Source organism: Ciona robusta, chromosome 8, assembly GCF_009617815.1.
Source record: "Ciona robusta chromosome 8, ASM961781v2".
Classification (NCBI taxonomy): Eukaryota; Metazoa; Chordata; class Ascidiacea; order Phlebobranchia; family Cionidae; genus Ciona; species Ciona robusta.
The window spans coordinates 4504714-4531020 of NC_143242.1; the positions used below are offsets into that span (position 1 = coordinate 4504714).

General features: G+C 34.2%; 4 protein-coding genes across 5 annotated transcripts; 2 read left to right on the forward strand and 2 right to left on the reverse strand.

The window, feature by feature from the left end:
- The first annotated feature begins 1094 nt into the window (after window positions 1–1094).
- Window positions 1095–8123, forward strand: LOC149732526 (solute carrier family 49 member A3-like). The gene is made up of 8 exons (XM_089883519.1): window positions 1095–1345; window positions 1567–1942; window positions 2215–2291; window positions 2736–2987; window positions 3329–3484; window positions 4888–5045; window positions 5919–6046; window positions 6666–8123. The coding sequence occupies exons 1-8, from the start codon at window positions 1208–1210 to the stop codon at window positions 6860–6862; spliced, it is 1482 nt and encodes a 493-aa protein (XP_089739645.1). The 5' UTR covers window positions 1095–1207; the 3' UTR covers window positions 6863–8123.
- Window positions 8124–9267: 1144 nt separating this feature from the next.
- On the reverse strand, window positions 9268–12260 carry LOC149732527 (cytochrome P450 2J4-like). The gene is made up of 5 exons (XM_089883514.1): window positions 11972–12260; window positions 11304–11601; window positions 10778–11179; window positions 10000–10436; window positions 9268–9681 (listed from the first exon to the last, which is right to left on the reverse strand). Exons 1-5 carry the CDS (start codon window positions 12221–12223, stop codon window positions 9271–9273), a joined length of 1800 nt encoding a protein of 599 aa, XP_089739640.1. The 5' UTR covers window positions 12224–12260; the 3' UTR covers window positions 9268–9270.
- A 2012-nt stretch (window positions 12261–14272) lies between these two features.
- Window positions 14273–17534, reverse strand: LOC149732528 (sideroflexin-5-like). Its single transcript, XM_089883522.1, has 7 exons — window positions 17381–17534; window positions 17085–17258; window positions 16602–16793; window positions 16160–16316; window positions 15405–15606; window positions 15138–15255; window positions 14273–14475 (listed from the first exon to the last, which is right to left on the reverse strand). Exons 1-7 carry the CDS (start codon window positions 17426–17428, stop codon window positions 14398–14400), a joined length of 969 nt encoding a protein of 322 aa, XP_089739648.1. The 5' UTR covers window positions 17429–17534; the 3' UTR covers window positions 14273–14397.
- A 444-nt stretch (window positions 17535–17978) lies between these two features.
- LOC149732529 (mucolipin-3-like) lies at window positions 17979–26127 on the forward strand. 2 transcript variants are annotated; one of them, XM_089883515.1, is made up of 14 exons: window positions 17979–18116; window positions 18430–18589; window positions 18990–19136; window positions 21238–21464; window positions 21754–21858; window positions 21916–22012; window positions 22277–22480; window positions 22966–23115; window positions 23501–23608; window positions 24146–24276; window positions 24624–24732; window positions 25030–25119; window positions 25404–25540; window positions 25854–26127. In XM_089883515.1, exons 1-14 carry the CDS (start codon window positions 18064–18066, stop codon window positions 25918–25920), a joined length of 1785 nt encoding a protein of 594 aa, XP_089739641.1. In that variant the 5' UTR covers window positions 17979–18063; the 3' UTR covers window positions 25921–26127. The 2 variants fall into 2 exon arrangements, with proteins under 2 accessions (XP_089739641.1, XP_089739642.1); XM_089883516.1 differs by lacking the exon at window positions 23501–23608.
- The last annotated feature ends 180 nt before the right edge of the window (window positions 26128–26307 follow it).

Sequence of the window (26307 nt, forward strand, 5' to 3'; positions counted from 1 at the left end):
TAGCCAGGTTTAGCGCTTGTTTAAGAAATTTATTTATTAAAGAATTTTATTTGAAAACGTTCAAACAAACGGTTCCCTATAACTTTGGTTTTAATCTCTTTGTTTAAGTTAAGTAAAAACAACAAAGAAAAACTATTTAAAGCGCCCTGAATTCCAAAATGCTCTGGATTCCATTGACTACAATAGTAAACGGGACCGCCTCGCGAAAAAAAGAGGATGTATCATCTCTCTCCTTTACCGACATTGAAGATGCGCGTTCTTTCGTCAACGGAGTTCATGTTGTGTTATTAAAAGAAAAAAATTAAGAATAAAAAGTTTGTTTATACGATCCGCGTACAAAGTTCAAACATTGTCTGTTAAATGAGTCGAATTTTGGCGATATATGAAAGTAACCTGAGAGAATATACGTAGTTGTAATGTATATATGGGAAATGTCATATTATCTTATATCAATTTAATCCCCAACACAGCCTGAGAAAATGAATATTTCCTTAATATACGCATGAGCAAGTATGAACTGATGCGTGAATCTGTAGTAAACGCGCGATCGTAAAGTCCCGTGAGAAAACGGCTGGCGCGTATGGCGTGATCTCTCTCTAAGAATATTTAATTATGTTCTTATTGATTGACGTTTTAGTCTCACACAAAGGCGCCTAAATAGCTTAGATACTGCAGTATTTGCTGTGAATATTAAAGTGCTAGGTATGTAATAAAAGTCGTGGTATTTGAAAAACCATTTTTTTTAAATGACGTCATTAGAATTTAGCCGAATGACGCCATAGACTAACATGAATCCTTATCGAAGTTAATTGATGATCACTTGACAGTCACGATGTCGTGTTGTAAAAGCAAATTATTAGTCAGGGGCCATTATAAAATATGAATTAGCAAAGTGGTACGAATTATCTCAAAGATAGCGTGCCGTTACTTTTGTCTTTGAAAACGAAAGGGAACCAAGAATTATTAAAACAACTAAGGGAATCAAAAGCAAAATGTTGGTCGTGCAACACGCTAGAGCAAGATAAGAGAGCAGAAAGTGTGTTGGTTTGAAAGCTTAGTTGTTAAACCCAATATATATACTATACATTAACTAATTAACATATGTACTTTTAATTACAGTTTTGTAATGTGTTGAGTAGGTAACTAAACTGCAGATAATTGCTTTACAACAAGTAGACAAAAGTTCCCAGTTTGGCATAGAAATAACATGAACATGAACAATTTGGATCAATCACCGGGGAGTGGGGAGTCTCAGATTGGATTAACTGAAAGAAGTTTCAAAGTTTATAAAAGAAGATGGTTTCTACTTTCTACTTTGTGTGTACTCAATATCTCAAATGCGATGGTGACTATAATTTCCATTTCTTTTATTTTATAATATGTTTATGTAATGAACAGTTGTCAGTTTCCCTTACCTACCTATGTTTATTACATTGACACAAACACAACATAAATTTTTCGAACAAAGTAGCAAAGATCAAATTATTTTTAAAGTAAATTGATACCTTATGAACTAAATGTACATCTTAAACAGATATGTTAAATGACTTTTGTTATTTGTTTTAGATCTGGTTGACATTTGGTCCTGTCGCATACAAAGCTTCAGAGTTTTACAAAACCAACCTTGATACAATAAACTGGTTAAGTGTCGTATTCATGATCACTGGTATCCCATGCGGGATTTGCGCTACCTGGCTCATAGACACTATCGGACTAAGATTCTCGATCATTTTAAGTGCTTGGTTAAACTGTATTGGATGTGTAATACGTGTGATCAGCGCAATCGACGGAATTCTTCCCTCGGCCATGATTCCACTTGTGTTTGTGGGTCAAGTTATCGCAGCATTCGCGCAACCATTTATGCTATTTGCCCCGACAAAGTTAGCAGCTCTCTGGTTCAAAGAAGACCAACGTGCTGTAGCTAACATGCTTGCCACGATAGGTAAGTAGTATTATTACTACTTAGTTTGTGTTTATCTTTTCCTCTCTTTGAGAAATGGAAAAATTACTTGTTCATTTTGTATACGAAAATCTGTATGCCCAAATCAGCAATTCTCTTGCTAGATGTTTCCTATGATTCTATGACAATATGTCTATATACATGATATGACAGTATAATATATTTTTCAATTTTCCATGTCACTACACATTTCTATGTCATAATATTTAACAGCCTTAGTAAAATCTCTTTATTTAAAATCTTCTACATTACAGCTAATCCTCTTGGAATAATGTTGGCTGGCATTACATCTCCTGTCCTTGCAAAAACTAAAGACGACATTCTGTACATGGTATAAAAACACTTTATATTTTTAAAAATATAGTGTTACATGTTGTAGCAGGAACTCTGTAATTTGGTAGAATCAAATATATATATTTAAGATATTGTTAAAAGCTCTAACTGTGTGTTGTAGCCTAATGGGTCAACTCTGGAATTTAACCTGCATCCACATATGTTCCACATTGTAGGCAAAGGGCATCACTAATATAAAATAGAACTGTTGTTACTGTTCCATATAAAAAGAAGAACTTTTTATATCTCGGTGATTATTGCATTATGTTTCAGAAATTAATTGAATAGTTCTGAGGTGTGAATTGTGTATTCGGCAAATTAAAGTCAAGTAACGTTATAATTATTGACTAATTGTTACTGTATCTTTATTTTTTAAAAATTCTATTCAATGCATGCTATCTTTTGATTTATTATTTAAATTAAATGTGTATTTCCTCTTTAGCTTTGTATTCAATGCATACCTGCGGGGGTAGCCACCCTCATGGCAACGTTTGGTTGGTGGTCAAGTGCCCCCCCTACACCCCCATCTAGTAGCGCACAGACCGAATCCGAGCCTTTCCGACAAGGCATGAAGGCTTTGTTTAAAAACTTCCGATATTTGCTTCTAGCATGGACCGTTGGGGCGGGAATTGCTTTGTTTAGTGTACTTACTACATTGCTGTCACAAATCCTTTGTCCCTGGGGATATACAGATGTAAGGAACTACTAAATTATTTAAATTTCACTTAAGTAATTTAAAATTTACCTGGGTCATTTTACTTTCTCCTCACTTTTGCTCATAAATTTGTGAATGATTGTTAATTTAACAGCCTTTTATTTGTAGCAATAATGGGTTCTTCTAATTTATGTTAACATAAAGTGAAAATGTTACAACTTTTGTTAGTGAATAATTGATATTGTGACATATGGTTATCTTTTATACAGTAAGGATCTGGTGATACGAAAACACAAAATAGACAAAAATTAAGTCTAACAAAGTGTAGAATAAAAAAATGATATGTTGCACAAAAAATAAATAAATGCACATTATTACAGAGTTATGTTGGCCTGATATGTGTGAGCACAATGATAGGAGCTGGCTTCGTTGGATCCGGTATCGCTGGGGTAATTGTTGACAAAACAAAGAGGTTTATTGAAGTCACAAAAGTTGGGTTCACTCTTGGAGTGTCAGCGCTAATCGTGTTTGGAATTGTAAGTTTATTGTAAATTTTTTTGCGAAAAATATATGTATATATATATGTTTATATTATAATGCTGCTGTTTGTTAAGCTCAATATACTGTATTTTTATCTTATGAGAAAATTTTTGATAAGGGGTACAAATGGGACAACTGATATACAATCATTGAAACGTTGAGAACGTTGAGATAATCAGTAAAATGCCGATTGCGGTACAATCTAAAATGCCTTGTCTGCATATAAGATGTGTGAGAATTAAAGGAGTGTTGTTTAAAATTGCTTTCTAGCTCATAAATGAATAATTGTTTTTTTAATAAGGTTATTAATTATAGATAATTGTAATTTGTAGGTATTAAGTTCTTAGACTGTACTGCAGTGTGGTTTTTGTTTTTGTTGCAATTCAAGATGGCATAGTTTGATTTACCCACCAAATACTCCATATGATATATGATAAGTTTATCCTGAAAATCCTTTGTAAAAGTTCTAAAGCAAACATTACACAGCTCTTCAAATGCAATCCTACCCATGTTAAATAAGTTATTGTGTCATAATGATACCTGAGGTAACAATGGTAAACAAAGTAAAGTTCAGAGTCCGAGTTACGAGCTATTATGATGCAGCAATAAATGTATGGATTGTTGATTATAAGATTTATTTACCCTTTATGTGTAACAAACAAAAAGTTTTGTATCAATTGACGAATTATTTAACTTAACCGAAGTTCATCTTTTTATCGTAACTTTTTTATCTTTATGTTGTAAAAAAGAGTGATGATGTCATGTTATGCAAAATGTATATTTTATAGAATACTATTGGTTAGACTTTATTTTTATCAGTTACAAAAGTTACATATTTGTAGCACTTAACCCTGACATGAGAATCTTTTTCGAAAATACTGGTTACATTTTTCAATTGGAATTCTTTTAAGTCCTTAATTTGGGAGCAATTAATAAATATGTCTGATGTGTGGCTGTTTAATAAAGCAGAGCATACACACACATAGACAGAGTGTCTGTAAACTTCATAATGTTGTTTACATCACAAACATGAATGATGTTTTAATTTTGTTTTCTGGCATTAACGTGGTTTTTTAACCTAATCATATTTTAAACCTTGTTTTCACACAATTTCTACACAGAAAATCCTAAAATAAATTGTTCAAGTTCAATTTAAGTACCAAAACATATGTTTCTCACCTCAATTTGCGGCAACCCTTACAAATAAAGCCAGTACTTGTCAACCTAGTTTTATTAAAACCCAAGTCTTAAGGTTTAATGACAAAGCTTTGGAACCTAATTTCCTAAACTATGTTTAACAAAATTCTTTGTAAGCATACAATAAAACTAAAACAATATATTTTTTTATTTATATATATGTTTATTTGTTAAAAAAAATTATTATTTTTTTTATTTTTAGTTCCACAACCATGTGAATGAGTCAGCATTAATAGCAAGCATGTGCGGGTTGTTTGGATTCTTCGGCATCCCAGTTTACCCTGTGGGTAACGAACTCGCTGTGGAAACGACATACCCCGTGGGTGAAGCAACTAGCTCAGGGGTCGTGTTTATGAGCGGGTGAGTCATTTTAGAGGGGTGGACAAGAGATTTATTATACATTTATAGTCCAAGGCAGAAGGAATACATATGTATTTTCAATGAAAAAATAAAAAAAAAAGTTTAGTTTGGATGTGGTGCTACGAAAAAGTACGAAAATGTAACAGACAAAAATCAAGTCCAGCCATAGAAAAAATAAAAGATATATTTAATATTTGGCCTAAATGACACCATCAATCTCCGATTTAAATTGAATCAATGTGTTTAGTTTATTTGCATTTAGCACAAGCTTAGTTTCATTAGCTATAAGCTTAGTTTCATTATGAAACATAGTAACAGTTGTTAAAAATTGTGTTAATTATAATGACCCAAACACACAAGTACAACTACACAACTATTTGACTAATCTATCAAAAATATAGTTTAACAAAAAATAGTTTAACAAGCACCGGCCACAATTGCATAATGCTGTGGTAAAATTCATTGACATTAATGTGTGCTGTATGTATGCATCATAATGTTTGTTTATAATGTGCAAACTGCGGTCCTAGTGTTTGCATAATAAAGCTATATCACATAGCTGTGTGTTTAATTTATTCTAAACATATATCATATGACAGTGGTATTTGAGTGACTACGCTAATCATTAGGGTTGCATGTTCCATACACGTTAGTTTTAAGTCTAAAATAGCTTTTTTTAAAGCGCTATTGGCTGTTAAGATTAAAGAGTATACTACATCCTCTTTATTAATACAAATACCCCTATGTTTTAAAACTGTAAGCAAAGCTAAATTTTCTCAAGAGAGGTATTTAGGTAAATTTTAGGTAAAAATTTAAATAACTAAAAAAAGTCAAAATTATCTTAAATTTATTTACAAATATATCCCTTTTCAGTCAGTTACAAGGCATAGTTCTTGTGTTGGTTCTTCAATCTATTGGAACAACTATCCCAGTAAATGAAAGAAACAACTCAAAATGCACAAGTGACAATCTAGGAGATATTCCAGTGCTGGATATGTCAGGTTAGGACTTATGTTGTTAACTTCCTTGTATTTCAAACAATGTATTTGATGACTATAGTGGGAGTTCTACAAAGTGTTCGTAAGTGTTTGGCCACTGTTTTAAAATTGCTGCTGTCTTCAGCCCAGGGGTTACAGGTTCGAGGCTGGATGCTGCTACTTTTGTAAGTGATGTGTCATTCGGCAAGACACTTCACACTAATTGCTCCAACCCAGTGGTCCCTTATGGGTTGTCTAAATTGTCAGCCATACCGTAACCACAGATAAAAGGCTTTTTGAATTGAATAGGCCCATTCTTGGGTTGGAACCCAAGGGTTAAAGATGAATTAATAAATGTAACTTATTTACACTTGAGTGGCATACCAACAACAATTGTTATAGCACAAAGGTGTTCTGTTTTGTAAGTAATTATTATTTTTTTTATGTATGACTAACAATTTGGACAACCCATTAGTAACCATTGGGTTGAAGCAATGCTTGTTAAGTGTCTACCCCATCGCCCACATGGTAGCAGTGACGAGCCTTGAACCCACAACCTCTAGTCCAGGTTATAGGCAGACGCGCTAACCATTCTGTCACTCCAGACACCATATATAATAATATACCATCCATTGATCCACAGTTCCTGTATATGTAATGCTTGGATATGCTGGTCTAGTAGCAATCGTTTACGTCGTATTTTTCCGAACACCTTACAAGAGACTCAACGCTGAAACTGGAGATGAGAAACAAGAAGCTTATAGACAAGCCGATGAACCTAATTATTTACCGGGTGTTTCAGCGGAGACAAAAACTGGTTTTAGTGAACATAGTGACTAAAAATTAACGCAACAGTAATTCAATTTATACTTCCATATATTACTGAATATTTTCTTAAAAAATTCTAAGTTTTGTGGTTCATAATTTTAATGAACTTAAAAATCATTTTTAATTTTTTTTTTAGAAAATTGCAAATGTAATCAGATTTTCTTAGGTAATCTATACACCAGATAGCATAACAAGTACTTCTAGTGATTATTACCCCTTTTTTTAAAAGAATCCTAGATATTCAGCATAATTAAATAAAAAAGCTTAGATGACCAAAAAAACACACTCTAAGGTACAGTTTGAGGCACTTTAAATCCTTTGTTCATAACCCAACTTATCACAACCTAGAAAGGGCAGAATAACATTGATAAACGCCTTTTTGTGTTCTTATTTTTAGCCAACTAGATTAAAACTACCAATTTATAAAACCTCAAAAAATCATCCATAATTTACTGTATAAACATGCCATTTAAACTACCATATTTCACCAATTTAGTGCACTACACATGCCACTCAAACTACCATATTTCACCAATAAAATTTATTTTCATTTATCTCTCAATCCAAAACTTTTAAATCTCTTTCAGCACTGTTTAATACATGGTACATATAAGCCTTCTAACTGTTCCTGTTCACCCTATATATATATATTCCACACACATTAGATATTCCGTCATTTAATATATCTTAAACATTCAACCAAGTATGCGGTGCTGAATTAACGTTCATTGTCTACTTTTGGTACAAAACCAAAACTCTAGATAATTTTTTTCACAGTTTAAACTTGTTATTTTTTTTTTACTTATTTTAATTTTTTTTTCAAATATGAAAAAATTGTCATTTTTAATTTATTATTTTATGTGGAGATATATACACTTGAGATTTGTTGTGACATTGTGGTATATGATATATGTGGCCATAAAGCTGCCTAAACCAAACCTTCTCCCCATTATACCAATGTTGCATACATGGCCCTACAATATGAATTGTAGCAATACTTGATAATATAAGATTAGCATTTTGTACACAGTACTATTAGTGGCCAAACCCCTAAACCTTATTTCAAATTCTAATATTCTTTCAAATATTTATTTATTAGGCCAATTGTGCAATTCAGTGAAAAACGAAAATCTTGTTTTTGTCTTCTAACTGGTTTATGTGACTTGTATAATGTTATAATGACTCCGTTACACATACTGAAACCTTTCATATTTTTCTATAATTCCTTCCTGAACTTTCCTTAATGACGTTATAATCGTGATGACGTCATAATTGTGATGACGTCATCCTAATTAGCAGTAATTGCTGAGTAGAATTTTTTAATTACTGTCATGTTTTGTGTTGTATGTGTTTGAGATTTAATGTAATCGTATACTTAGACTGTTAAAAAGACAACTTCAATATAATATCAATGTTCCTGCAGTTATTGTGGTTATAATGGTCCATGCGGTATACAGACAGGGTTGCAGCGTTAGTGTATGGGGTAGGGTAACACTAGGGTTACGAGGTATGTTACACGAATGTTGGATGTATGTTGTATCCGCTTTGAGAAAAGCTATTTGCTATATATAAGAAGATACATGTTAATATCAACAACTTACGGACAAAACGTGAGGGCAGCCGAGTATTGGCAAGCATGTACTGTCCTCTAGAAACAAAAAAACATAGGGTCTTCAGCGTTAAAAAAGTGTGCGAAAACGAAAATAGGAAACAACGTGTATATAAAAGAACGGTCTTAGCTTAACGAACGAAACGACTGTTCATATTGTTTCCTTGTTCACAGGAAACACAAAAGATGTGTTTCATAAGCACATATGATTGCGCCTTATGGTAGAACTACGTAACACGGGCTGTTTAATTTTCAATCTTTATGCATTAAGTTAAAACACAGCCTACTCAATACAGTAGGGCGTAAGATCATGGTTGAGGTAAATAAACTTTATCGTTAAACCTACCCTTTAATTACGGGCATACGCAACACAAGTTTAGGATTTTAAAGAGTTAAATTTAACACAAACTCTAGGTGTCAATCGTCAAAATACGCAAGTTTTTACATTCAAGGGTAAAAACTGTAAAGATTTTCTCAATAGTGGATACGTTGTATGATGTACAAACAACCATTTACGAATGTTACTTATTTATGCACTAACGGTAGTTTTCTAGATCTTTCACTAATCTGAACGATTGTTTTAAGTGATACCCATGTTAATAAAACTGCGGTTCAAACACCTTGGTCTCAACGCTACGTTTTGGTGACGGAGCTTTCTATAATAAATGAATGAATGTAACTTAACTTATTTATACTCCCTTAGGAAGACGCATTTGAACTTGTTAGAGATTTTCTAATTCTACTTTATGCATTCTGAACACAAAAAAAATATTACAAAATAAATAAGTGGCTTCTGATCATTTGGTCGGCTTTAAACTCTCTTTGTAGCAACCACGTTGAAAGGGAAAGGTCTTAAAATGAAAGTGCTTTCGCCTTTCAAGTCAGGGGTTTCCCCGGTCGGTAGTGTGAACCAGAATCGTCGACAGAGAGAAGCAATAGTGATAAACAACTCCATCTTAGCAAGTTGCTGACCGAGGCAGTTGCGGGTCCCAATGTTAAAAGGAATGACATTAGGACTTTTGATGAATTTACCAAGATCATCAATATGGCGCTGAGGTTTGAAAGTATCAGGGTCGACCCAAAACTTGGGGTTGTTCTGAATTCCCCACGTGTTGGTGAGAATGATTGAATCCTTAGGTACACGGTATCCCATCAACGTTGTATTGCATTGCGCAACATGAGGAACGGAGAGTGGAAGCGGCGGTCGCATGCGAAATGTTTCCTATAAGAAAATACGAAAATTAATTTATGGAAATATTAAGACTTTGTATAAAGGGTGAGGTTTCAATACTTGAATTGACTGGTGTATTGCGACCAAGCAGAAATAGCGCGTACTTTCGGCTCTTCACTTGTTATAAAAAATTACTTCTAGCAATTACACCTTGACAGAGTTATGACGACTGTTTTTTTCGCCATTCAACAGTACACAAGTTACATTCATTCATTAATTCTTTTATCCATGTAGCCTACTCTAATTGATAACTTTGACTACGAATTATGTCGTGTTTTGATTCAAAATGTTAGGTTAAATTATAAGAACCTGTATCACCGCGCGCATATAAGGCATCTTGTCTTCCATAGAAACACTTGGCGTCCTACTTTGTCCGAGAACCGAATCCAATTCCTCATGAAGCCGAGTTTGCACATCCGGAAAACTGGCTAAGAAGATTACGGCCCATGTTATAGTAGTTGATGACGTATCAGTTCCTGCCATGAAAAGGTCGCGAACCAGAGGAATAAGTTGATCTTCTGAGAACGACGCTCCGGCGATTTTTCGGCGGGATTTTGAGCCTCTGCGACGCGGGGAACGACCGGAAGATTTTCGAGGACGGTGGTGGTGGTGGTTGCTGTGATGATGGTTACCGTGGTGATGGTTACTGTGATGATGGTTACCATGATGATGGTTGCCATGGTGGTGGTTGCCATGGTGATGCGAATGAAGTTGGTGGGAGTAGTTAGGGTGCAAAAGATGTTTGTCTGCAAGAAGGTTCAAAGAGATTGATGTAAAACCTCTTGTGGGTGGTATACATATAGTATAAGAGGTTGTAACATGTGATATGGGTCGTTTATGTGGTAGATAGGGTATTCATACACCCTATGCTCACTGTTTACTTATAATACAATAACACAGGTGTCTTATTTTACACCAAAAACACACGATTTATTCATACACGCTCACGCATATTGTCAGCTTATAACATGGATATCTTCTTGAACACCAGGGTACCAAACTAAATAAATGTATGGCGCATAAACCTCATGCGCACGCCTCTATGCACGGAACATATACTTCGGACTTAACTCAATAAGTATCTCACCTTTTACGTTATTGTTAAGAATTAAGTTGTTATTATTGCTGTTGTTGCTGTTGTGTCGCACTTTTATTTTCTCAATTTCGTTGAGAAATTTATCAATAAAGTCACGCGGTTGGTTGGGGTCTCTCGATGCGCGGTGTCGGTCGATTTCCATTTTTATATAACGGTGCAAATCCTCCCTGAACTCTATAGCGCGCCTAGTGGTGGTACTGAAGGGTGGTACATTCTTGAGGGAAGGTAGAAACATAAGGATGCCAGCCAATGCATTGTACTTGTTGGGTTCAATTGTACGGAGAAGCAATTCACATAACCCCTTGTTATCGTTCAAACTGTCATGGCCGAACACTAGGTGTGATATCACATTGGACATTGTGACGTAAATCATCTGCTCTATCTGTATAGGACCTGTGGATGCAGTAACGCCGTCGTGTGACGTAGGTCAATGACGTCAGAAAAGTGTTCTATTAAAACGACTATCCAGCCACGCGAGAATAAGTATTTATTTGTTTATCGATGCGGTTACCCTTACCTGTGCTGACGTCATCACCACACACGTCATCAATTTGGTCACACAACATGGCGGCGCAATCCACGATCTTCGGCTCTAGTGTCCTGCGTCCCATACCAAACTCACGAAGAGCCGACAAGCAAAACCTTCGCTGTTCTGAATGAAACATACTTGAGTTGATGAAGAGGATTCCTTTCCCGCCGGCAAAGATCTCGAGGCCGTCCTGTGGTCGATTCGCCAGGTGAGTGTTCTTGACGAAAGCGGCGTGAGCTGCGTCCGAGCTGCCGAGGATAACAACGTTCTTTGGTCCCATTTTAACCTGAGTGGTATAAATATTAATAAAGGTGTGCGTTTATTACAGAATATTTATTATTATTGTATATTCTATATACGAAACCAATCGGCTCTTCAGAATCCATGTTATGCAATTACAATAAATAAATCAACTCGTAAACGGACACAAGGTGTATGAAACACGATACCTGTGTTATAACGACTTGTTATTTCGCCACGCAAAAATAAATTACATTTATACATACATTCATTCATTTATTCTAACAGCCCCCGACTCTGCTATAATTGTTGAAGTATGTGTCTTTTAAAAGAAACATACCACCTATAGCTCTAAGCAAATGACACTGCGTTACTCCGTGACGTGAGAATAGTTACATTTATTGCATACAACTCACCATAATTACTGGTCCATGTTTTTTACTCCAATCTGCCATTAATCGTTCCGGATATGACATCATGAACGGCAACATCCCGAGTATTGGGAGTCCTCTTGGTCCCGGAGGAGAGCCTGGCATCTTCTTATCAGTTTTATCCATGATAACCAAAAGAAGAAGAACGGATGTGGCGAAGGTTAGGGTCCAGGAGTTAAACAGAAAAGAAAAACAATGAAAAAATATTGAAACGGAAGAGGAAAATAAACTTAACATCCTGAAACTTAAATTGAATCTGAAAAATATGAAAACTAGATTTAAGTTTGCAATTTGTGTTTACTTGTCTAACTCTTTGTTCACAGACGAGCATTTAGCTTATAGAAAAATGTACTGTAAGTGAATCAAAAGTTGACACGCGCTCAGAAAATTTACTAACTATATTCACTAACTTACCATGCAAAACCTTTGCCGAAGACTATACCATCACGGCCGTTCAAATCTCACAATAGGAGGGGGAAAAGATGGGACACTTTTAGCACACAACATCCGAAATTTCTGTTTGTGTTTTAAACAATTAACAACAGTCTATGAAAGTTTTGAAATACGGTTTTACGATTCTTTGAATGTTCTTTGTTTACTATTAAATGAAACGGGAAAATAGAATAAAAAGGCGTCCCATCTCTCCCCACCCCGTCCCATCTCCCCTCACATCCAGTATGTAGTTCGGCAACTAACTTACGGTGAAATACTTTTAACATTGTTTACATTACCTAAATATAAACAATAGTTTACCAATTCCCTTACAAATCTTTTTCCCTTATTCTTAGTTCGGATACCCAATAAAAGCAGCAAAACAACTAAACCTACTACACTGTACAGAACAGAAACTAACATGCACATTTCACTACAGGCTTGCCTAACTGTTAAAACGCCTGAGTTCACGCATTGCAGAATCTCGGCGCGTTTGACGCAAAAATCGTCGCTAATCAACTAATCAGCGGAATGCGTGCTGCCAGTTGAAACAAAAAAGCGGTCGTACGTTCAAATCGCGCTCAATTTGGATCGTAAGAATTCATAATGAAATACCACTTGATGTGTATTCATATTTAATGTATATAGGACGTGTATTTCGATTTAATATTTTTAAATACGAAAGCTTAACTTTCAGTCGTCCTAGGTTTATTACTTATGTTCTGGTCGTTCTTTTGTTGGGGTAAATATGTTTTATCCATAGCAATTGTCGTTTTGTCGCTTAGTCCGTACTTTTGTTCTTGAATATAATCTTCGCTATTATAATCGAAAATACAAATAAAAGTTATGTCTATTTACCAGAAATAACGTAATATTTATGTAACCGAATAGCTGTCTTCGTAAAAACGTTAATTTAATAAAAGTAACGTTTTTTACCAGAAAACCAATTCGCTTATAATAAAGTTTAACTATATTTAAACGAAAACAACCGTTCGGTACAGAGACGATGTTTGTATTTGGAAGACTACCACGATAGAAGTTGTTTATAAAACAGCAAAATTACAACATACAAATATCTAGTGCAAGATAATACCAATTCTTAACAATATATCTAATTAAAACAGCCACCCACTTTTAGTTAGAACCCAGGGGCTGAAAGTATTGGTTTACACTAAACCTATACAACACCATAAGCATATGAACATGAAGCAAAGTATGTTTTAAAATGAAATGTTACAATTATGATTGCGCAACTACAGAAAGAAACTTTGTCACAATTATTAAAGAGGAAACACTTTGTTCTAAAATTAAAACACATGATTAAAATGAATTGAGATAATGAGATGGTTACGGGATGACTGAGTTTTGATATGAATTCTTGTGACCCCTTAGATATAGTACTGTGGGGGAAGATGGGACACCTTTAGCCCAAATATCCAAATATCCTGATCGTGTTTTAAATAATTAACAACGGTCTATGGGAGTCAAGAGGGTATTATTAATTCTTTGGACGTTCGTTTTTGTTTACTATCAAATAAGACGAGAAAATAGAACGAAAGGGTGTCCTATTTTTCCCACCCTACTATATATAAATGGTTTAACTTTGGTAAGTTTAGTTGTAGTTGTGTTTTACATATATGACAATTAGTAATTAGCATAAAACATAATGCCCACTGCTAATTTAGCTTGCATAAAAAAATTATTTCAATAAACAGTTGTTGGACAAAGCTTGTATATGATTCACCGCACTATTACATACAGTTTAAAAATGTCTACATGTATCATATTTCTGCAAGTTTTAATGATAAGTAAAATTAAGCATCACATAAACTAAAAACTATGATAATATATTTATATATTGGAAATGATAGTAGTATAAGATCTGTATTCTAAAAACCCGTTTTCTAATAATTGCATAGCTTACAACTATAATTTCTGGTTAATTCTTGATAAAATCGCAAACATAATTCTTCCCCAAATTATAATCCCTTGTTATAAAACAGGACTTTGTCCGAAGTTTTATCCCTAATATCTTGCTCCAATTTATCCACAGAAATCTGCAATTTGAAGTAACAATAGATAAGTATATCTGATACATCTATAGTTGTTAAACATAGGGCAAATCTCTTTAGATAATGTTGTCAATGCAATATATTTTTGCACTGTTTGTTTGTATAGCACCTAACAGCAGGGGCAGGAAAAAATTCTAGGCTTAAATGTGATTTTAAAACATTTGATGTTACCCCTGTTTAAAACTGCTACATCCTAAAAAAAATTCAGGTATATATGTGCGTCAGAAAAGTGTTTGTCTGCTTCTGGTGTACAGAATGTGCTAGACAGTAGACACCTTACACTAAAGTCATTACTACAATCAATATTTACTGTATAAAATATTTAAGAAGTGTTAGGTATAAATGAGGTTTAAATAACTTCATAATTTAGGTAATTATGGAAATAGAATGGGGTAATATGAGACATTGTACGAGTATGTTTTGTAACCATGGAGGATTCCATAAATGGCAGATACTTGATAATCCTTTGTTAATATAACAATGATTGTCATTGCTGTTGCAAAAATCAAATTGATTAAAAAGAAGGGAATTAGCGTCAAAATTAGTCACTAAAAACATGCTACAGGTAAATCTACTTGAATTAAAAATAATAGTACTTCTAAAAACTAGTTGTAAAATATGGGTTGGTCTATTGGAACCTATTTTACCTTTGATTTCTGTGGGAAAAGAGCAATAGCAAGTGGGAGAGCCAATCCAAATGAAGCAGTGACTAGGAAGGCTTGCATGGGAAGATTAAATCGTGGATACCTTGGAAACCACTTGGTTCTGTGTGAATTAAATACGTTAAGGATATTTTGTATATGAATTTATATTTAAACTGTTCAGCATAAAATTGTCATTAGAAATACTAATATTTAGAGATGTAAAACGTTCTGTAAATAAGTTACATTTATTCTACTTTTATTATCTCTAACCTTTCCAGCATAGTCATTACCACAGGTGGTATAAGAAGTATAGGAGCTGGTAAGAATGCTCGCGTCATTGCTGTTTCAACCAAAGCTTTCTTAGCAGCGAGTTTTGATACACCAACCACTTGATTATTTGAATCTGTCACTTGAATCCCAGTATTGAGCTCACTGTGTCTCATCAGTACAACATTGCATACACTTGCAGTGGCTGGGGAGTTTTGATGGATTGTAATTATTGACACTAAGGTCGTTATTGGCAGCTCAAGATCATTAAATCAATGTAAAAATCAATACACATGGACTGTGTTTACTTTGTGAGTTTTTATATGATAACTTCACACTTCTGTGAGCGTATTTGTCACATAAGATTCAATATCATTGGTGTATGGTGTTATGAAAGTTGAAACAGTTGGGGAATCATATATATATATTTTAATTGTTTTGTAAATCGTGAAAAAAATGTTTACCTCCAAAAAAAATGTATATATATATAAATAGCCTATCTAACATTTTTATAAAACAAATGTTCGGATTTATATTATGATTTCTAGAAAAAATTTATATATTTTTTATCTAGAAGCACAGTAGCTTACAAGTAACCAAATACCAATCAGGGCAGAGATAGCCCAACTAACTACACTATCTGTATGTGAATATGTATATTCAGTTTTCTTAAAATCATACCTGCATTGAATATAAATATACGAATCACAGAAATGAATCTATTCTGGTAATTTAATAATAATTAAACCAATATTTACCAACGGCAGGAAAAGGTACAAATCTTTGAATAAGTGATCTTGTAATTGGACTTAATTTGGTTGATCTTTTGATCAGAGCATTTAAACCAAGGGCTATTCCTACAGCGCTTGTGACTGCTCCAGTGTAGCCAGATATAAAATCTGTCATAGATGTGTTCTGAGAAATCAATGTATGGTAGGGTTATTGTTCATATGGGTAGGAAAGAAATGGTTAAACACCTTATGTTCACTGTCAAGTTATAGCATGGGTGTTTTTTCATACACCAGATAAGGCAGATATATATTGTGTATCCATACACCTTATGCTCACTGTTGAGTTATAACATGAATGGCGTCTTATACACCGGACAGATATGGCTTACTGTCAAGTTATAACCTGGGTGTTTTTATATACACATAATGTAATCATACACCATGATCAACAGAAGTAACTATTATTAACCTGTGTTGCGTTTCTATTGCTATAATTAACACAAGCATTATGGCTTTGATTCAACCACTGCCAGAACACTGTTGAAACAAGAGTTTGGTTTGGAAGCAGAAGGCCAACAACTATCGGGGTTCCAAATGGAACAAAACCAGACATTCTGAACGGCATCATTATCTTTTCATCAGTGTCTGGATGAATGATTGCCTGTGTGGAAGTGTAAGGAGTGTAAAATGCAATTTTATATATATGAAAAAAGTTCTGTATAGCAAAGGCAAGCAATGGGATCTGGGATTTAGAATAGAGTTGGTCCATTAACCCGACACTGCCTATTCTGTTTTATAAAGGTGAGATCCTACGTAAAGGGGTGACCATCAAAGAATTGTTAAAATTTATCTCCACTGTTAATTGTCAAAGCATTTATTGAAGAGTAACTTTCTTTTTCAAAATTATCTCTATGGTTTCCTGGAAAGTTTGTAAAAAATATATATAAAGTACTTGTTTAATCTTCTGTGCTTTCCACAACTCAGAATTGGTAACAGTTGGAGAAATTGTTCCATCTTGGTAACTTTTTAGCAATTTTATTGAATCTTGAAGTTGTTGGTCACTTGTGAGTAGTGTCCTTGGGTCAATTACATCAAGAAAGTGTTGAAAACGTCCAGTAAATGTGTCCTGAAATATTTATAACTTGTAAAAAAAATTATCACATATATAAATATGTAATTAATAAATGTAATTGAATTTTTGAGTAATAAAGTTAGAGTAAATTTGATAGTTTTTATATTTAACCCCACCTGGTTATATTTTGATGATCCTAACGTAAATGGTTTGTCTGCCGACATAGTCTAAAATACACCTTTAGGAAACGGTAAAAACGAATTGCTAAAGTCTCTGTTAAATACAAATATATAGTGGGGTGGGGGAAGATGGGACAACTTTTGCACATAATAACCAAATATCCTGATCGTGTTTTAAATAATTAACAACGATCTATGGGAGCCGTGAGAAAAAAGTTTTATAAAAAATCGTTGAATGTTTGTTTACTACCAAAGTGGAGAAGAAAATAGATTGAAAAGGTGTCCCATCTTCCCCCACCCTACTATATAATATTTTTTGTGTAAACGTTATAAAGTTAGCGCAGATTCGAACATACAAAATAAAAACCTGTACAATCGCAATCGTCATTTAGTATGTTCTATTACAAACTCAAAGAAATCGTAACAATGTTTTTTATCATATATTAACTAGAACCATAACAAAATAAAAATAATACACCCTCTCCACAAAACCCAAACATCAACTCAACACGTTTCCCGCTGCGTTTGTTTACCTGCAACGCTTGGCTGCAGAACTTTTTTCCCAGCTTCTCTCGTATCTATTTCGAGAGAAAAAGAAAAGAAAAATTCTTGTTTGTTGTGCACTTTGTACAAAGTTATGAAATACATCATATAAAACTTGAATAGGTTGTAACATACAAATGACATCTAGGCGTACAGTACGTTTAAATTCACCAGCAAGATTTGAACACAGGTAAAATATGTTTGCGTGTTAAAAATATAAGCTTACACGTTTTATTTATACTTACAATCTTTTTTAAATGTTTTCATATTTGGCAAGGGTTAATATATGCCAATGAATATGGGTAGTAGCCTCAATGTTTACCTTTAAAACGTTTTAAATTCATATTTCACATGTGTTTGAATTTTTTTAATTATTGTAATATTTGTAATTAATTATTGTAATATTGTAATATTTTTCATTCAGTTACATTCCCCTTTGAAAATTATTTATTGAAATGTTTAAATACGATAAATAATTTGACTAACTATGGTTGTTATTGCAGGGTGAGTATGGCTAGTACGAGTGGCTCTCGAACTCACGAACGATTAAGAAAAGAATTAAAATACTTTTTCATGAATCCGTGTCAGAAGTACAAACATAGAAAAAGGAAGCCATTCAAATTGACGATACAAATATTTAAGATAACCTTTGTCACAATACAGGTTAATTTTACATTATATTTGTTATCTTGTTGTTATTTTCTTAGTCACCAGACTTTTAAAATGCAAACTTGTCACAATATATGTTGCAATCATTTCAATGGTGCATGGTACCAGTTCCAGTTTACAGAATAATTGTTAAATTTCATTCCCCCTCTCTCTCTCTTTCTCTTGTAAACTATCGTAAACTAAAGTACCTAGTCATAATTTTTTTATGCTGTGTATAAACCAGAAATACTGATGCTTTTGAATACCTTAAAATAAAAATCTTTTTTTATATAATTATCTGTTCAAAATGTGCCTACAGTAATGTACTACCCTAATTAAAATGTATAATATTGCCTAGCAACAGGAAAATTAACTATACATTCATTCAATCAATATGTCATTCCTTATTTTTCAGTTAATAATATTTGGCCAACACAACCAAGACAGAGTTGCTTTCATGGACGATAATCTTGAAGTGTTTCGACATAATCTGATGAACAATGTGAGTCGACTTTATGAGAAGAATGAAGTTTATTCAAAAGTCAACTACCTCAGACAACAGGTAACTGTTTACCCAATTGGTGGGGTCCTATAGTGCAGTGGGCTTACCTTTTCTTACAGTGGCCACTTAGCCGATTTTAGGTATATGCACCAGAACTGGGGTGTTAGTGTGGGGCAGGAATTTTTGCATGCTGGAATTTTGGGGTTAATTAGTGTACATTACAAGTTAAAACAATTACAGTTAGATTTCTTTAATAGGATTCTGACTAGTGATGTACCGAAGTTTCGGTTTGCCGAATTTATTCGGCCGAATCAGCGATTTTGACAAAGATTCGGTTTTGGCCGAATCGTGCGTAAAGATTCGGCAAAAACCGAACTTTTTCACAGACAATATAGATACGATTAGCAAGAACTTGCGCAATTTGTGAGATAAGAATTAAAGACTATTTGCAACAAATAAGTTTAATTCAATTAATCGTCATGCTTTATAGCAACGCTAATCATTTCGGATACGGTTCTATGGGCTATGGCACAAGCGCACTTTGATAAACTTCTTCACATTCGCGACCGAATCTGCTCCCGATCGTCGATAAAGAAACACCCGCTTTTTCTCTCTAAATAGTGCACGCGTCTGCTCCCGATCGTCGATAAAGAAACACTCGCTTTTTCTCTCTTAATAGTGCACGCGTCTGCTCCCGATCGTCGATAAAGAAACACCCGCTTTTTCTCTCTAAATAGTGCACGCGTCTGCTCCCGATCGTCGATAAAGAAACACTCGCTTTTTCTCTCTTAATAGTGCACGCGTCTGCTCCCGATCGTCGATAAAGAAACACTCGCTTTTTCTCTCTAAATAGTGCACGCGTCTGCTCCCGATCGTCGATAAAGAAACACTCGCTTTTTCTCTCTAAATAGGGCACGCGTCTGCGCACGATCCCCTGCACATTTTTAGCACAAAGCAGAATACAAAATGTAAAAGTAAAGTTTTCGAATATTTTTTTTACTCTCGGTATAGTTTTAAGCCAGTAACCGTGAGTAGTATAAATGCAGGTAAATCGCGATTATGTGAATTTTAATTGATGCAAATATAAGTGCGAGCAGCGAAGCTATCAGGAAATTAGAACCAACACAAATTGTAATGTAATATTGTTAAGTATGGTCCCGGCCGAGCTTGGACAGAAGCCAAAAACGTCGTTCTTGGGCACCGCGCGAAAATCAGAGTTTCGTGAATCCCAGTTGCAAGATATTAATTTTACACCTAAAATATTAAATTTAAAATTTATATACACATGTTACGTTATGTAACATTCAAAATCCAAAAACATTTCATATAAATCCGACAATTTATATACCACGGGGCACAGGCTGCTCGCAAATTAGACTGAGATTAGCATTTCGTCGGTTTCTACAACAAATTCACAACGATTGCTTCGCTTACTAAGTGTTGAAAGTATGCTATCGCATGCGTCTTCCTTTATTTCCCAAGCCGACGCAGAGCGTAAAATGGGACGCTCATACACAATGTTATTTTCGTCACAAAAGTAAATAATTTTTTTGTTTTCGTAACACAGGTTTTGTCAATGGTTACGCCGTTACAGTAAAGAATTTTTAAGTTCTCGAATAACTGCTGGTCCGTGTTACGATAAAAATAAATTTATCTTATCCACGCTCGTCCGTCACCGTTGTGCTTTTCTCCCAACGATTTACCTTTCCTGTAGTTTTGGTTCGTAAATACGCGCGTTATTAGGAGACTAATGTTTCCCACAACGCTTTATTGCCACATTAAAGACTTATATTGAAATTGTTGATACTTGTGTGTGACACGGTGCCATGATAAAGTATTTTCCTTTATGTCGTTTTTACCGACCGCCCGTCGCCGTAGGTTCGAATGACGTCATAAACGATTCGGTTGATTCGGCCGAATTGATTCGGCACAAATGGCCGAATATTCGGTTTCGGCCGAATCGTTTTTTTAGCGATTCGGTACATCACTAATTCTGACTAACCATCCCTGGTAAATTTAAGCCATTTCTTGGTTTGTGAGTTGTAATGCTGCAGTGCAAATATATAGAAAAGCAATACAATTTATTTTATTTTCCAGCAGTTTCTGGCTAAGGCATTTATGAACATTTTTTTAAGTCTTTAAATATTAAATTTTGTTTTAGTATGTCAAGTTAAAGAATTCTTCTGTTGGAATTTATGGATATTTACAAATGGGACCCACTGTTAATTGTCCGATGGCCAAACCAACTTTCGATGGAAGTAACAACCCCCACAAAGTTTCATCTAAACACGACACTTCACCCCCACCAGTCTATATGTGTGTGGATCAATACACAGACTACCAAATAGAAAATGAAACTTTTCAGTTTAATCCAAAATCAAGAAATAAGTAAGTTTTTATAAATTTTAATCTTCATATATTGGCATAGCGTTAATATTTGTATAAGTTGTAATACAAACACACTGATGTAGCTATATATAGCTTTCTGTTGGTTTTTAAGCTACTTAATCTAAATGTGTTATGACTAGACTTAATCCATGTCCTCAAATGACATATCCAATCAATTAAACAATAACAGCTACAGAGAATTGTATATAATCAGCATACACAGTTACATAACCATCACTTATTTTGTGTATATCAGTATATATCACATTATCATTTCTTCCTCATACAGAACATGTATGTTTCTTCGTAAATGGGACAAGAATGAACTAACAGTGGATTTTAACCAATCTGTCCCATTATGCAATGGTTCATCGTATAGTATTGATTTCCACGGGTAAGTTACATTCATTGCATAGCTAAAACTTTGCTTTAATATAAATGTTTCTTCTAGGCTGATCAATCTGGATTTAAAATTTGGTGTTCGAACAATTTGGTTGAAGAATCCGGCGAGTTATTATCAAGCTGATTGTTATAATGTGTCAATATCGGTAAGCTCTCTTGACTTTTATGCAGTTTTAATATATAGATAGTGAAAGTGATTTAAAGCTGTGGTACTGTTATAATATTTGCCCAGAAATGGGAAGGCAGGTAAATGCAAATAAAAGCTAAAGAACATAAGGTGGTATAAGGTATGTAAAGGAAACGACATCTTGACATATCATAGATTGTAACATTTCATCGAAAATTCATGGCATTTGCTAAATTGCCGTTTAATTTCCAGGTATGATAACATCTCCCTTTATTCTACGCAGGTTAATTTCAACAACCAGCGTCACAATGGGATAATAATTGAAGCTATTTCCTCGCAATTCGGTCTCACCCCATGTCACAGTGCTACACCTGCTAAAATATTTAATAGTTTTTTATTGTTTCTTGATTGTTTCATCATAGTAACGTGTTGTGCTTCTATGATCTTATGCACAAGGTCCGTTTGGAGAGCTCAGCGACTTAGAAAGGTAAATCTGATGAGGTTATAAACAGAGTATGGTATACTTACTTAAGTCCATGTAGGGATGCACCGGGTTCAATTTCCTGGTCGAGTATTGACGTTTTAGTGGTATTTGGACTCGGCCAGGTATCGCAATTAGTTTGTCTAAGTAGTTTACCTACTGTTTTGGATGTTTCGCTAAGGGACTTCACTCATATAAAATACAATATTTTCACTTTTATACAATAAAATATTCCCCTGTAGCGAGGCATTCATGCTATGCTGAAAAATTCTGTTTTGTTTGCATTATGTTTCTAAACTACATTACTAGAAAAACTGTATTTAGTGTTGATACCTTGGTATTTTTATAATGTTCTAATCATAACCGATAAACATAATTGATACATGGTCCAGAAAAGCTTCATTAAATTACAATATGGCAGCAATAGTTTAAAATTATTATTCAACATATTGTTTATTCAGCAACAGTGTATATATTCAACATATTTTTAGTCATTCGAGCGATATTACAAAAAGCATCACGAAAAAAGATTGAGCTGGTGGACTAAACTAGAGTTTGTTAACGGGTGGTACCTCCTAATTATAATCAGTGATATATTAACCATAACTGGTTCAATTATAAAGATGGCACTACAAATGCAGGTAACTTTTATTTTTTATTATTAGGTGATTTTGTTTTCATATTATTTACCGGGTAATTTGGTGGTTAAGAATTTAATTTGGTGCTAGTGAAGAATCCTAACCCACTAACCTAAAGTACACTTTTAGCATACATATCGCTATAACTTTAAATGTAACAGATTGTTTACTAGTGTCAGTCGTTTATGTTGGTATGATCAAAAAGGTAACTGTAAAAAGTCATAGTGGTAAAAATGCCCCTCCTATGCACAGTTTATGTTACAAATACCGCCCACAACTATATAACATAAAACCGAACCAATTTTCCAATGTCTGTTCCCATATATAGTTAGTAAACCAAATTTCACAGTATGTTCAAACCAAATTTCACAGTATGTTCATTCCACAGTGGTATGGGACCGTAAACTACGATTCATGCAGTTTGTTTCTTGGTGTTGGATGTTTATGTGTTTGGGTGGGTGTGTTACGTTACGTGGGATATTTCCATCAATATAATGTGAGTATAACGTTATACAAGCATGCATAACTCCATACAAAGACATTGTTTTTATAAGATGGTCATACATTGCATGCAACTGTTTAAAAGCTTGCATACAATGCTGTTGTAACTTTGTTTAAATAAAATGTATTAAATACAAGCAGCAGACTTTAGTTATTACTAATTTTTCATTTTATGTTGCGAAATAAGCATGTTATTATACACAGTGCCTCAGTAATTGGGCACTTGCATTGCATTGTGTTACTGAGCAAAATTCTTTTAACAGATATTACTCTAACCCAGTGGTCACTTTAATCTAACCCAGTAGTCACTTTAATCTAACCCAGTAGTGGTCACTTTATTGTGTTGTTTGACAGTTTGACTTGTAGCACCATGGGTGGCGGGTTAATGGGCCAGCTCCGGCCTAAATCCCATGGTGTGCCATGCCTGAAAACCTCACTTGCAGAGAATATAATCTTATAATCTCACAATTATCACAAAGCAGTCTGAAATATTTCACATATAACCAATAAAGCAAGTCTTTATAAATTTCAGATTCTAGTGTTGACACTAAAGAATGCAATGCCACATGTGTTGCGGTTTATGGTTTGTGCATCACTGTTATACCTTGGGTACATGTTCTGTGGGTGGGTTGTATTGGGACCTTACCATCATAAGTTTCGCAAGTAAGTCAGTTTCAGTCATGCTAACATCATCATTGTGGTGGTTGTCTAAATTGTCAGCCATAAATATACAAAAAGTATTTTTAATTTAAAAAAATATCCGATTTTCCTATTTTAAGATCATAGGCATAATGTTAGAGTGCCTGGAATGACATGCACTTCAATTTTCAGAACGGGAGTGACATCATATGTTGTAGCACCCACTTTTACACCTAAAAATAGGTTTTACCCTGTTGTTAGGTGTCTATAAAATCAGATAGAGCTAAAGTCTACAGTATTTTCCACATTTAATAATTGAGTTTTGCTGTAGTACTATTATGCTGTATTTGTAAAAACACCTATTATTACAGCCCTGTTGTGACGTCAGAAGCTTTATTCTCGCTAATAAATGGTGATGACATGTATATGACGTTTGAAGAGATGGCTAAGACAAGTAACTTGGCATGGGTGTTCTCACAGGTGATTTTTCTTCATGTGATGTGATTAATATATGACTGTAACAACATGGGTCTCTTCTTGTACACCAGACACATGTGGTGTGTTTTTTCGCCTTATGCTCACCGTCAAGTTATGACATAAGTGTCTTATAATGCACCAGACACACATAGTGACGTATTCGTACATCTCATGCACACTGTTAAGTTATACCACAGGTCTCTGCTTACACATCATACACACACGGTGAATAATGTGCTTTTATATATCAAGTACATATACATGTTGCATAACTTTAACTGTAAACCCTCCCCTTCACAGGTCTACCTTTACACTTTCATCGCTTTGTTCATTTACGTGGTGCTTAGTTTATTTATTGCTGTGATTATGGAGACTTATGAAACTATTCAGGTAATACCATATGTATGTATAACAGTAACCCAATGTGTTTAGTGGTAATCTATTTTATCACTGTTGCGTATGTTGGTATAACTATAAGTGTCCTCGTGAAAGACATGTAAATGCTAACACATTGGTCTCATATGGGTTGTCCAATACAAAAAAAATTACTCATAAAGTTACATATGCAGTAACTCATATGTGGTTATAATGTGTATGGAACAGAACAACCGTAATAAAACAACTGTGGTTTCCTGCTATAGGAGGATAAATAAATTACATTCATTTACTTACAGGAATGGCAGAAAGAAGGGTTTCCACCACAATCTGAAATCCAGAAGTTTATATCTGAAGGTTTGGAGGAAGATATTGAGTTTAATTATAATTCCGATACTTACTGTTGTTGCTGCTTGTATAGGAATAATGACCCTGAGTAAGTACTTGGTTATAATGTAGTAATAATGTACTTAAATATAGTAATTATAACATAGGTATCCTTGTTAGGTACTTGATTTATGCACTTTGTAGATAAATTCTAATTCCTTAGTTAACTTTTTCCTTGTGCATTTATATCCTCATGTATGGGAACTTGATTGACTTATCTATGGTTGCCACTCCTATGCCCACAGTCAATTTGTTAAACCTAAGGCTGCATACACAATTTACTTATAATCTCCTGGTTGAATTATTAGAATTTCACATACCTTACCTACTTAAAAAGTATACTCTTCTATTTAATATTTCAGCATTAGCACTGATGATGAGCAGAGTGAATGTGAAAACACAGATGATGACATTTTGATTATTACGTAACATTATTCTATAAATTGTTATAAACGTACTTCTCTTCATTCTTATATATAACTATGCTTGAATTCTAAACACCAAATTTCTTGCAGTTCAGCACTTTGTGCAATAGTATATGTTGCTTCTGTTTTAATTTAATTCACGCCACTTGCCTTTTATTGTTCATTACCTCTGTAAGCCTTTTAATCGCTCAATAAAATTCATTTTACTGTATGAACAGTAATTTTACTGAAGGTATGAGCTTGCATATATAGATGATTAGTTGGTGAAATGCATAGCTTAGTTGATGGCAAAGGCATTGGCTTTAAAGTGGAAAGAAACCACAGATATTTGAATCTATACAGGTGAACAGTTTGTTATTTATGTATATACAATGTCATAAGAACCTTAGAG

Excerpts from the sequence above, each read along its gene's own strand:
- LOC149732526 (XM_089883519.1), top strand. The coding sequence starts at position 1,208 with ATGAACATGAACAATTTGGATCAATCACCGGGGAGTGGGGAGTCTCAG. Across the intron at positions 1,943-2,214 it reads TAACATGCTTGCCACGATAG|CTAATCCTCTTGGAATAATG; the intron begins GTAAGTAGTATT and ends TCTACATTACAG. Across the intron at positions 5,046-5,918 it reads GGGGTCGTGTTTATGAGCGG|TCAGTTACAAGGCATAGTTC; the intron begins GTGAGTCATTTT and ends ATCCCTTTTCAG.
- LOC149732527 (XM_089883514.1), bottom strand. The coding sequence starts at position 12,223 with ATGTTAAGTTTATTTTCCTCTTCCGTTTCAATATTTTTTCATTGTTTT. Across the intron at positions 11,180-11,303 it reads TGGTGATGACGTCAGCACAG|GTCCTATACAGATAGAGCAG; the intron begins GTAAGGGTAACC and ends CTGCATCCACAG. Across the intron at positions 9,682-9,999 it reads ATATGCGCGCGGTGATACAG|GAAACATTTCGCATGCGACC; the intron begins GTTCTTATAATT and ends ATTTTCTTATAG.
- LOC149732528 (XM_089883522.1), bottom strand. The coding sequence starts at position 17,428 with ATGTCGGCAGACAAACCATTTACGTTAGGATCATCAAAATATAACCAG. Across the intron at positions 16,317-16,601 it reads GCAATAGAAACGCAACACAG|AACACATCTATGACAGATTT; the intron begins GTTAATAATAGT and ends TTGATTTCTCAG. Across the intron at positions 15,607-16,159 it reads TGTACCTTTTCCTGCCGTTG|CCACTGCAAGTGTATGCAAT; the intron begins GTAAATATTGGT and ends AAAACTCCCCAG.
- LOC149732529 (XM_089883515.1), top strand. The coding sequence starts at position 18,064 with ATGACATCTAGGCGTACAGTACGTTTAAATTCACCAGCAAGATTTGAA. Across the intron at positions 18,590-18,989 it reads TAACCTTTGTCACAATACAG|TTAATAATATTTGGCCAACA; the intron begins GTTAATTTTACA and ends CTTATTTTTCAG. Across the intron at positions 19,137-21,237 it reads TCAACTACCTCAGACAACAG|TATGTCAAGTTAAAGAATTC; the intron begins GTAACTGTTTAC and ends ATTTTGTTTTAG.